This window comes from Eublepharis macularius, chromosome 8 (assembly GCF_028583425.1).
Source record: "Eublepharis macularius isolate TG4126 chromosome 8, MPM_Emac_v1.0, whole genome shotgun sequence".
NCBI lineage: Eukaryota > Metazoa > Chordata > Lepidosauria > Squamata > Eublepharidae > Eublepharis > Eublepharis macularius.
Window position 1 is genome coordinate 102,499,305 of NC_072797.1, and position 12,631 is coordinate 102,511,935.

The 12,631-nt window shown below is 41.7% G+C and overlaps 1 protein-coding gene across 2 annotated transcripts in view; it reads right to left on the bottom strand.

Moving 5' to 3' along the window:
* PUM3 (pumilio RNA binding family member 3) overlaps nt 1-5,006 on the bottom strand; it is a 32,499-nt gene extending 27,493 nt beyond the window's left edge. The window contains exons 1-3 of one of the 2 annotated variants that reach the window (XM_054987545.1): nt 4,818-5,006; nt 2,810-2,901; nt 660-830 (exon numbers count right to left, since the gene is read on the bottom strand). In XM_054987545.1, the coding sequence (XP_054843520.1) occupies nt 660-830; nt 2,810-2,891 (253 nt within the window). In that variant the 5' untranslated portion in view covers nt 2,892-2,901; nt 4,818-5,006. Of the gene's footprint in view, nt 1-650; nt 831-2,809; nt 2,902-4,817 lie in introns of both variants that reach the window. The other variant, XM_054987543.1, reaches the window with a different exon arrangement.
* Nucleotides 5,007-12,631: the final 7,625 nt, after the last annotated feature.

Below are 12,631 nucleotides of genomic sequence, written 5' to 3' on the forward strand. Positions count from 1 at the left end.
AGATCCTAGAGGGTTTCTGCATGTTAAAAAAAAGCATATAGTTTGGCAATGAGTGAGCTGTTCTTGACCCAAAACAGGGCTTGGCTTTGCATAATATGCAAAACGGCTACAAAATACACTTTGTTACTTAACACTGAATATTTATAAATACTAAACATGAAAAATAAAGCTGTTCATTGTTAAATGTGAGATTTCTGTGTTTTATGCTGGGGGGGGGGGGAGGAAATAGCATAATTACTTTGGAGTGTGGTCCAGAAAGCTACAATAAGTTCAGAAATGGGTCCTGAAAAGTCTAGTAAATTTAGAAGGGAGTACTGTATTCCAACATTTGAGGACCATTGCAAGGCACTATGATCTCTCCCTTTTTATCACAATAACTATTTATGAAAGTTTAGCTATTATTCCCGTATGACACAAGGGTTTACTCAAGACCAGTGAATGAACTGAGATTCGAACTTGATACTCATTGCTTGTGCTCCTAATGCCACCACCAGCATTCAAAGAATAAGTTGTAGATTCAGAAAAATCCATAAAAATAGTATCTTTATGCATCAATTTTCAAATAAATGTATCCCCCTAAAATCACTTCACTATAATGCAAGGAAGTATCTTCATCAAATATATTTCAAAAGGGAAAAAAATATTCCAACCTTCTTTACCATCTCGGAGTTTTCGTTTCTGGGATAATTTGTTCGGTAATTGTTTGCTCTTGATTTGTTTTACACCAGTTTTACCAGGCTTTGCATTTCCTTTCTCAAACTTCTTAGATTTAAATTTAGGTTTGCCATTCTTCCTATCTTTTCTGTCAAACTTCTTTGGAAGACCAGCATCTAAACACAATGTTAAAAAGTAAACAGTTATTTTTAGACCTCGTCTATATTTGAGATTTCTTTATTTTTTCAAACTAAAATCCTGTATTATAACACAAGATACTTCTCTTACTAATTTTTCTATAAATTTACTAGCAGGTGAATGAAACACCCCAAAACAATATGGGAACGATATACTGATTTTTATTTATTTATTATTTTACTTTATACCCCACCTTTCTCCCTAATGGGAACCTAAGGTGGCTTACACAATTCCCCTCTTCTCCATTTTATCCCCACAACAATCCTGTGAGGTATTAGGCTGTGACTGGCCCAAAGTCACCCAGAACGTTTCCTTGGCAGTGTGGGGATTTGAACTTGGTTCTTCCAGCTCCTAGTCTAACACTACACCACTCTGGCTCTCTTAACACCAAAACAAAAAAAATCTTTACAAGCTTATTAGACACAATGAATATACATTGTAAAGCATGTGGCAAATATGTACAATATATAACATTTATTGTCGAAGGCTTTCACGGCCGGAGAACGATGGTTGTTGTGGGTTTTCCGGGCTGTATTGCCGTGGTCTTGGCATTGTAGTTCCTGACGTTTCGCCAGCAGCTGTGGCTGGCATCTTCAGAGGTGTAGCACCAAAAGACAGAGATCTCTCAGTGTCACAGTGTGGAAAAGATGTAGGTCATTTGTATCTACTCAGGAGGGGTGGGGTTGAGCTGAGTCATCCTGTAAGAGTTTCCCAGGGTGTGGAATGCTAATGGCGGGAGGCTTCACTGTATCCTGAGGAGGTTCTTTTGCATATGGATTGGTACTGATGTGCTAATCTGCAGAGAAGAATACAGCCTGGAAAACCCACAACAACCATATAACATTTACATGCACATTTATAAGTAAATAATTTTAGAAAGTTGAATAGCCTCTGAACCCTAAGTAGTGGGATTGAAAATAACTAATTTCTGACAATTTGGTAACGTGAGACAATTGCTAATGTTACACAAGCCTGGAGGACAGAAGCCAAGGTAAAAGGACAACCATGAGTAGTGTTATATCCAACAGTATTCTTGCTCCACAATCAATACCCTATTATGGTTAAGCTAACTAGGGACTCCTATTAGAAAAAGACAAGAGTCTTCAAATCCACAAGCCACCATTCAGTAATTATATCTACTCATCAAGTTTTAACTTTAAATAGAAATAAGTTCCAGTTAAATCAGGAGGAGTTATTTACATATAAATATGTTTAGGATCAAAACATGGCTGCAAATGCAAAGAAAATATGGACCGACTTCTACCAGCACAAAGAACAGGAAAGATTCACCAGTACTTTTCTGAACATCTGAACATGGAAAAAGCCTTTCTGGGCCAGACCAAGGTCCCTTTTCCCAGCATGGAGTTATTTTTTAGCGATCGTGGATAATATCTGTTGACAGACCATTTCTTTTCTGTTAATTTTCCAGTTCAGATTGAACAGACACAATGTGGATGCTGCTTTAAACTGCTATCTGTGACGGTAGTATCCATGAGCTTTTCTGCATGCTACAACAAAGCCTTTTTCCCCCCTGGAGGATTGTGAGTTAGAGAGAAAATATAATCTACATCAGTATCTATGACTGTCTACGAGGTTTACATATTAATGCATTAGTTTAGTTCAATAAGGCTTAATATTTTTTCCTTTATCTACAGACCCCTGGAAACAACTGGCTAGATCCTTACCACTATCCTATTCCTGGATGGCTTGCAGTCATGCAGGTCTCATTATCCCCAGCATTGCCTTTTTGGATAATGAAATGAGATTCCCCCCCCCTCCCTTTTTTACTAAGAAAACTGTTTGGATCCAATCCAGTCACTTTTACGGAGGGGGTAGCATTTTTAGTTTCACCATCTCAAAACCTCATTTTCTATATTTTTTTCACAGCCACTGAATTTTAAAATTTGTAACATTTCAAGCCATTTAAGAAATATATTTAATAATATAGCAACCTTACCATCATTCTGTTTAAACTTCTTTTTTCCAGGACCTGATTTTCCACCTTTGCCTATGAATTTCCTTTTACCTTTGGCTTCCATAAGATTAATTCTGTAAATGAAAGAATGAGAGTGTTATTGATAGATACACAATTTAGCCAGTTGTAGTAGAACAGTACCAAGACACTAAACAGAAAAAGATAGTATTTCAGTTCTATAAACTTATATAGATATTAGTCCTTTCTTTTACTGGTACAGATTTGGCTTCTTAACTACAGAGAGAGAAATAAGAAAACAATACTGTGAATAAAGAATCTAAAAATATCAGCATGATGAAGCAACTAAAGAAGTTATCAAAAACATTTATATGATTAATTATAAAGATAAATAGCAATGTGAAACATCTGCAGAAAGAGAAGAAAAAACTAAAACCGGGGTGTATGTGTGTGTGCAATAACTTGGCTTGGAAATTATTTCCTAATTATAGACATTTCATGGTTTTGAATACTTTTTTTGGTTTAGTTGTCTTGTATTTTGATAGATTTGTACACAATGAACTGGATCCACCAAAACACTCTTCCAACACTGTAACAGCACAACTGGTGGTGGAAGGGATGATTTCACCAATCCGCCCCCCTCCTTCCAATGCAGACTCCAGTTGAAAAGTAGTAGGTGATTGTTTGGTGGTACCCTGAGGATAGGAACTGACTTTCAGGAGGCTGTGAGATATGGGGGGTGGGGGTGGGGAGAGAAGGTAGGAATGTCCTGTCAAACAAGATTCATTTTGCCTGTAGCTCTTTGTATCCATCCCAATATTTTAGATATGGCTGTTGACAAACTGAACAACTGACTAATCAAATATTGTAAATGTATATGATACAATCAAATATTCTCTGAAGCCAGGGAATTCCCTATGTAGATGGCAGCTTACTTTTCCGTTTCATGATGATGAAGCCTATTAGCAAAGCCAGAAATGAGGGCTGCTTGCCCCTTAGCTCTGCAACCGTTGGGTGGACTAAGCAGCATAACAAAGTTTCTCCTAATAGCTACCAGCTATCCCTGTAGGGATCTCAAATGTTAAGAATTGGCCTGCTGCCTACTTAGAACAGCTGTCTTTTGTTACTTCACTTCATTTCTGTTTTTATTCAATTTGCTTTTAAAGGTTTTAGTTTCAGGCTACTCTTTGGATGTCAGGATATATGACAAAAAGATGAACTATTTTGTGAATCACCCAGGATCCAGAATCCTTACTTAATATAGCAAATATTATAACTTTAAAACTGCTTTAAGTTAATTAATATGTTTAAGCCCACGTTCACAGTAACAGATGAATATAAAATCTGTCAAGCTTAACTTTATTATAACAAAGTTAATAGATATATTTCACAAATATCTGACAAGACAATTTACCAAAATTTTTGACTGATTAAATAGATCATTTTGTCTTGTTACTGTCTCTCCCCCCACCCTCCCCTTGCATCCTATGTATGTATTTGGGAGACTTTGTGCCATAGGGCTGCAAGGTCTCTTGTTAACTAGAACACCACAGCAGCCAAGGAAACCCAGCAATACTCACCAGTCAGCCCTACAAATAAACACACAGACACTTATGGACTATTCACAGCCTGAACCAAGAGCAGAACCAACTAGAGATGTGCAATTCGTGTTCGATATTCCTGATTTGATAAAATTCAGTATTACCGAACTCAAAAGGGAATACTGAATCAGATTCAGTTATTCCCAGACTCAAGTTTACTGAATTAATTCGGGTTAGTTTGGTAAACTTCAGTAATGGCTGATAAGGAACTGCACAGAAACATTAAAGCAAGGCCTTTCTATATACATAGCAGCTGCTCTTCCGCACAGATGGCCTCTAACTCTAGTCTTGGAATGCCTACTCAACTCATGCCTACTGGGAGATCTCCTGCTGCCCGCGTTTAACGGGGACACCCGGGAAGCGAGCAGGGTGGGTGGCTAACTACACAGACAGCGGGAGCTTCAGAGCCAGGCGCTACCCGCAGCTCTTACCACAGACGGATCCAGGCAGGGAAATTTTTTAGCTGACTTGCTTCAGTAGGAGCGTCCCAGACGAGCCAGGCTCAGAGCGCAGGCAGAGCCACCAGCCAGGAGGAGCCCCTCAGACACGCAGAGAGGAAGCCCTTCCGCGCCCTCGGAAACGCTTCCTTCACACGTGCGCTCCTCTCCTCAGCGATTCTCCCAAATACTTCCTCTCACTACTTCCGGCGGACCTTTCGTCTCTCCCACAGACGGCCGCGGGGCTTCAAAGGCGCGAGTGTGTCGTGAAGCGAGCTGCCGTAAAGCAAACCGCCACAATAAATCAAAGGGGTGAAGAGTCCACGGAACTATGCGGCGCGTCCAATTCCCAGTGGACCAAACGAGGCAACCTCCGCGAGTGGCTCGCCGTCCCGGGACGCTTCGAAGGCGAGGGGTTGCCATTAGGACGGGAAGACAGATTCGAACTTCTTGTTTGGGTTCGGCTTTAGATGTGGCCCAGAGAAGCTCTGCCCCGCTGGGGTTGCCAGCTGCAGATTAGGAAATTCCTGGAGATTTTGGATGTGGAGCCTGGAGATGGCAGGGTTTGGGAGGGGAGAGATCTCAGTGTGGTATAATGCCAAAGAATCCACTCTCCAAAGCAGCCATTTTCTCCAGGGGAACTGATGTCTATGGCCTGGAGCTCAGGTGTAATTCCGGGAGATCTCCAGCCACCACCTGGAGGTTGGCAATCCCATGCCCCGCCTATAGCGGAACGGGGAAGGCGACCAGAATTGAAGGCGGAGCGTCATTCCTGATTAGCCTTTATGGGCGGTGCCTGGCAGCCACGGAGGCAGGACGATTGCGGGTGATCGCAAGGATGTGGTTAGCAAAAGCGGCTGAACCGAAATACCTGCGCGCGCTTTTTCTTATTCTGCAGCCTGCTTGGGCATCGTTTCAGCTGGGCGGTACTCTAGTAGAGGCCGAGGTCTGAAGCTGTACTGTATCAAGAAAGGTTTTAAATCCTTCACTGGCCAGCCTTCTCAATGGCTGTTTTCAAGTTTAGCCCCCTGCCCCAGTGCAAACGCGGAGAGCATAATGAGAGTCTGCACAAAATGACTTTATTCCTTTAGCCCAAATCCTCTCCCGTACAGTACGGGTATGACCAACTAGATAGGTACCAGCTTTCAAGAGACCAGTTCCCTTGTTTAGATACTCTCGAAAGCTCATACCCTGGAAATCTTGTTGGTCTTTAAGGTGCAACTGGACCCAAATCTTGTTGTTCTACAGGCAAACATGGCCACCCACCTGAAAGTCTAAGTGTGGTATCTCTCACTCTTCTGCCTCTGGGCAATATTTTTACAAATTGCCTTACAAATGCTTCCAGACTTAATAAGACAGAAATACACTGTCCTTTATTAAGAGAGTAAATTAACTTATATTTTTCTCCACAGGAGAGCCTAACTTTTAAAAAGCATATATATATACCAGACGAGCTTTTTGGTTTTTGATGAACTGAATACAGCTACCACTCTGTTCCCCCCCCCTTATGTCTCTGCTCTCATTCCTGCCTGTTTTACATCCTATACAGTTGTGTATGACAGGCCTAGATTGAGGGGCTTCACTTTGGCAAGGCAAGACATCCCCCTTATGCTTATTCTGGGTGCAGCCACAGAAACCAGCATGGCCAGTTTGGGGTAGGAAGGAAGCTGGTGCTTGGACCTAAATCTTTACTTCACATTGCAAATTATCAATTTCCCTGACCTAAAGATAGCTCTGCGCAGGCAGGTTGGGAAGAATCTAAAGGAAGTAATTGTTTTGGGCCATTTTTGAGAAGGTACCCAAAAGTACCACAGATAATCCTAGGGCTGGTAAACAGCTGATGCAGCTGCCATATCTATCCTAAGATGTTTTCTGACAATTATGCTAGTCATGGTACAGAATTCCCTGCAGGAAACGTGGCATCAGTGTGATACTAACCAGTCACATTTCTGCAGGAAATAATGAAGGGAAGAGGATGACTAGTTCTTGCATCTTGCCCCAACTATAGCAACAAAAACAGCCACGTCAGTTCCAGTCACTTAATGGCATTTTTCTGTTCATCAGGGAGGGGGCGAAATGCCTGTCAAAGCTGCCTAACTTCAGGGTAGCCATTTTTGTGCACAAAAGGCACTAACCTGCCAGCTTTGCCTATCACATTTTTTTCTGTTGTACTTGCCATCGGAAACACACAACTGCTAGAGTCTAAGGAAACAATATTTCTGAGCATATGCAGAGTGGCTTTGGGTTGAGACAGCAGTCACTTTATCTGTCTAGATATTACTTACAAAGGGTAAGGGGAGAGACAAATGTTTCCAGGGTTACCATTGTATTACAGGTGAGCATGGACATAATTATAATTATTTAATTATTATAATTTGAGACGTCTGTTTTCGTTGCTATACCAGCTAGACTTTTATGAGCTCTTTCCATCCAGCTTCCCTTTCTGTAGCGAGACAGAAGTGTGATAGGTGGCTTCTTAAATCCCATCCTTTGACATTTTATGACAGGTATATATTTTTAGATTATTACTGATGTAATAAACAATAAATATGCATATATTTGTAATATGCATGAAGAAAATATGTCCATCCAACTGGATATCAAATGCCACAGTGTACAATTCTTGTTCTAGCTGAGCTAAAAGAATTGGTGCCTTGGCAATAATTTGGGGAAATGTACAAAATATCATTTTTAATATTAAACAGAGTTGCTTCTGTGTTGATGCTATCATCTGTAGACATTTCTTAAATCAATATGTTTCATTATCACTTTAACAAAACTCACTTAGTGCAGAGAAATATATGTTTGAGATAATGCATTAGGTTTTTTAACACTTTTTCTAATGAATGAATGATCGGTTAATTCGTTAGCCAAAATAATTGCCCAAATTAAAGTGTTGATCCAGTTTACCAACTTGTCAAATCTTTATCCATATAAACAAATGGCACACAATTTATTGTTTTGGTTATGCCAGTTTGAATAAGCTGGGTTACATGTGGAAGGAAATAAGAGCAAGAATGTGTCCACGTCCCCTACCCTCATCACCCAGATTTTCTCTTCGTGTTCAGCGGTGAATATACTTACCACCAGATGGCAGTAGAATCTCAAACAGGGGTATAAATAAGGCCCTGGGTCTTAAGGCCTCTGCTTGCCAGCAGAGGGAGATCATTCAGCTTTTACAACGAAATTTGTTAGGGCAAATTCCTGTTTTGTCAATCCTGGCCTGATTCCCTCAGCCATCATGTGTATCCAAGGCAAGACTTTGGTACACTGATGTGAATGGCTAAATCAGGGAGAAAACAAGAACGTTCAATCTGTAGAAGCCTCGCAGCTCCTAAAGTTAAAAAATTCTGTTTTCTGGGGAGCTGCCCATCCAGGACCCTTAGTGAGGAGCCTCCTCTGTCACAGTCCCTCCTCAAACAGGTGATGTAATAGTGAGAAACAAACATTATAAGAAGAATTAGAAAGAAAAATGGTACAAAAGTATGAAGATGAGTGAAGTACTTCTTGTATCCTCTTTCTGCCGGGCACAATCTCTTCAGAAATTTATCAGCATCCAAAGAACCTCACAGCTCATAGTAAGTGCTCACAGAGCCTTTAGATTCTCTCAGAGAACAAGTTTCTGTGTCAAATGGCAACTGCTTTCTCTAATATTTCCCTTTCTCTGTGGACTTCAGGGTTGGGTGCTGCTTACTCAGTCTCTCTCTCCACGAGACATCTGACACGTGAAGAACACACGTCAGGAGATGCAGGGGTAGCTGGGAGGGGTAGTTTAAAAAGACAGAGCCAGCAATAGGCTTTGCTATACAATGGGGCCATGTGAAGGAGCTGTGAAATGCCAGAAGGGAAACTTCAGCCCATTATCACCTCTCCAGGCCCAAGCCTGGCTCTGGAAGGCAGCTCCTGCCCATTTCCACTCCCCGCTGCCCTCTGGTTGTGAGCCCACACAGTTTTAGACTGCAAAGGTGAAACTGACAGAGCCTTCTGGAGGCAAAGATGAAATTAACCCTTTGAGGAGTGATCTCTGCCAACTGTCTTTTTAAACTACACTTCCCAGCTAAACATTGCATCTCCCTACATTTGACGAACACATGCTGGGGCGTTTCGTGTAGAGAGAGACTCAGGCTTCCAGGTTCCAGTGGGCCTTGTTCATAGGGCAGCACTCAGCTGGGACAGGGGACATTCTTCCATTTATGAAGAATCAACAACATTCAATTTATATACCACCCTTCAGGAGATCATCAGAGCTGTTTACAAAGTATGTTGTTATTATCCCCACAATAACAATCACCCTGTGAGGTGGGTGGGGCTGAGAGAGCTCCTAGAAGCTGTGACTGACCCAAGGTCACCCAGCTGGCTTCAAGTGGAGGAGTGGGGAATCAAACCCGGCTCTCCAGATTAGAGTCCCATGCTCTTAATCACTACACCAAACTGGCTCTCAGTTTATTTTTACTTTATTATTATAAAGTAACAATCACTTAATTGTAAGACAGGAGGACTTGCACAGAAGCACATATCTCTTGCCTAGAACAAAACTAAAATTTAAAAACTACACAGCATACTTTTGACACTGTAAAAAGCTAGCTGTGATAATGGTACCAGAGCCTGTATTTCAAGTATGGAAGCTGGGTGGAAATCCTACTTGATGTTCCAAAGCCCTTGGGAGTGTCTACAGCTACTTCTTGGATCCTTGACTTTGCTTCCATTATAAACAAAATTGTTTCAGCACTGTTTCCATCAAGAGGGGTTTCAGTTTTAAAAAAACAGGAAACCAAAAATAAGCTGCAGTTGTTTAAAGCAAAAATATCTACATTGAGATTGTTGTTTATAGAGTATTTAAGGCGTCCTCTTCAGCTCTGCAGCTAACTTTATAATAGCTAAAGCCAACTATGAAATGCCTTGGTTTCTTAGCAATTTTTAAAATAAACTCTGGGGTTCTGTTTTTAATCTTCTGAAACTCACCTGCACTGTCTTCAGCTATGGAAAGAGAAAAGAGGATTAATGGATTATTCACTTTGCTATGCCGTTACACATAGTAAATCACCTCAGCGTTCACAAAAGAGCCAGCCAAGACTGTGCAGATCTCACATCTACATAAGATTTAGTTGGCTTCTGCATATATACATACCATACCAGTCATCACCTACCCTGCCCCGCCCCGCCCCGCCCTTTGAGCACTACAGGAAATGTTAATCCTTTCAGTCATGTTGCTCTCATACCCTGGAAAAAAGAAAGACACCAATTACGAATCAATTAGGGTTTATTAGGCATTTTTTAACTGGGCCAGTAATAAACTTCCTCAACCCTCTTTTAGTGTGGGATCCTTAAAAGGCTGCTCAGTCACTCTTGCCAGTATTTGGGCAAACCATACCTTGGTTCAAAGCTCAACATGGCTATTGTCCATGCCTTGCTCCTCCTTGTTCCTACCAGTTATGCAAAAAAGTCATCAACCTCACACTATATAGTGTAGGGGGACAAGAGATGATGTAGAGTATCAAGGGATCCCCCCCCCCAACCTCCCTAGTACCATTCAGCCAAGAACAGTTGTTTGGGGTATTTCTCCGTCCCCCCCGCAAAAAAACCTCAGATGTCTCATGGCACTTGTCAATTTAACAACAAGAACATTGTGCACTAATCCTACCACCACAAGGGGCTAGCAAGCTTAGCTCTTCTCCCAGTTCAGAAATCCAGTAAGCCTTTGTGTAGTTCAATTAAGAAAAAATTATTCCTTTTAACGGACAAATTTAACTCTGCTGTCCCTGAAAAAGTGAAAATACAATGCTGGGGGGGGGGGTGGAGATCCTCCCCCCTTCTGTCATCACATCCCAATGTAAATTCCAGTTCACCTTATGCCTTGCCAAATCAATTTTATAGCTTTAATAGCCTTATGCTAAACTTTCCTCTGCAGAAGAGTGGATCAGAGGATATGAGATTCATGAGCACCAGTATTTGCAGGGCAGGCCAGATATAAAACAATAGACTAGAGAAGGCAACAAGTGACTCCAAAGCATTCCACATTTTCCTAACCATTCAATGTTGTCCAGGCCCCCAAAGCTCAGCTGGGTACCAAAGCAGAAGCAAGTGGCTCTTCTCTTTGCCCCACACTCTGTGCTACGGCCCCCAATAAGAACCCACTCTGGGGTTCCTTTCAACACTGTACCTGCAAGGACAGAGATGCATCAAAGCACAGCACAACCACCTAAGAACGAATAGTCTCTCTTAAAAGCTACTGATTGCAACAGCTAATCCATTTTAATCTCCTCACTGGAAAATGCGAGAACAATGGCCACCTAAGATGCTCTAATATGGAATGCTGAACTGGCATTCCAATAAGATCCGATCTAACATTCCATCAATTCTGACTCATGTAAACACCCCTCAGAAAGAGGACTGGCACTTTTTACAGCACTTCCAATCCAAGAGTATCAGATTACAATTACACGCGGCAACCCTTTCTGAATACCACAAAACCAAGCAGATCTCTAAGGGCTTAAGAATTAACAACCTCCCTGGAATGTTCCAAGAGAACGAGGGCTTTAGATCCCAGTGGGCTGCCATCTTAAATAAGTGTTCTTTTGATTTGATATTGCTCATAGTTGAGACCTGCAAACAAGAGGTTGAGTCAGTGGGGGCAGATGTAACGAGAGTGAGCAACTTCCTTAAAAAGACGGTAACTACGGTAGAGTTCACCTCACCTGTAAGGGGGATAGCATTAGAGCCAGCTCACTCTTTGTCTTGCTGTGGCCAGCTCTCCAAACTGCTGCTCCTGAAAATGAGACAGGTCATCTTCCTGTGGAGGAATGTAATAGATCAGGAATAATACCTGGACAGGGGCAGCAAGCAACAGTAGTGCCCAGCTTCGGAAAAGGGAGCAAGAAATATCTCTGCTAATTACTATCCAATCAGTATTTTAGCGGTTCTGGGTAAATTATATGCTCCCTTTTTCTAGCATAAACTAGATAATTGAATGCAGCTGGTCCAGATTTTGAGTTCAGAGCAGATTTGTTTCAGGAGAGGGAGCTCTACACTGTATGTGACCAGGGATCTCTTCACTCTCCAGAGCTACTTCCCTGTTTGACTGGGGAGGGAAAATCTATTCTTAGAAGATCTATCTCCTTTTCTTTGGCCCATTTGCAAGTCTGCACTGACATCCTGAACCTCCTTGCCAACTTCCCCAGATCTCCAATTGGTGTTAAAACTGCTCTGTTAGGACACTGCCCCCCGCCCCCCGCAACTCTTCAGGCTGGATTCTTCTCTCAGCTAGGACTGAAAATAGACCTTCCTCTTTCCAGCTCATGCTACCCAATCAGATCCCTCCCCAGTCAAATAGGGAGGTAGCTCTGGAGAGTGAAGGGATCCCTGGTCGGATGTGGTTGGAAACTGCCTGGTCGGATGTGGAGACCTTCAGATTCAGTTAATGACTGAAGAAAAGTACTGGTGTTTGGAGAAGAGGGGATTGGGGTACTAGAAAGTGAGTACCAGCATTCCTAACCCAGAACAGAAAGAGAATACTAAAAGAAAGTATACTAGAGTGCTTGGGGGGGAAATAAGGGAACCAAAGCCTCAAAACAGAAGCAGAAGAACAGAAGTCTGTGCATGTTCTGATTTTACCTCATATATATGTTGAATTACCTCAGAAATGTTCAGCCCCTGATTTCACTTGACTTTTCCCCTCTAAAGTAAATAAACTAGTTAAGTTATTTTTGGAATTAAAAAAAAACACCTTTGATGCCATTTCTGTTGTTTAAAGATGAGGGAATGTCATAACAGCATTTCTCAATTTAAAGGCAACATTTGATTCAACCTCT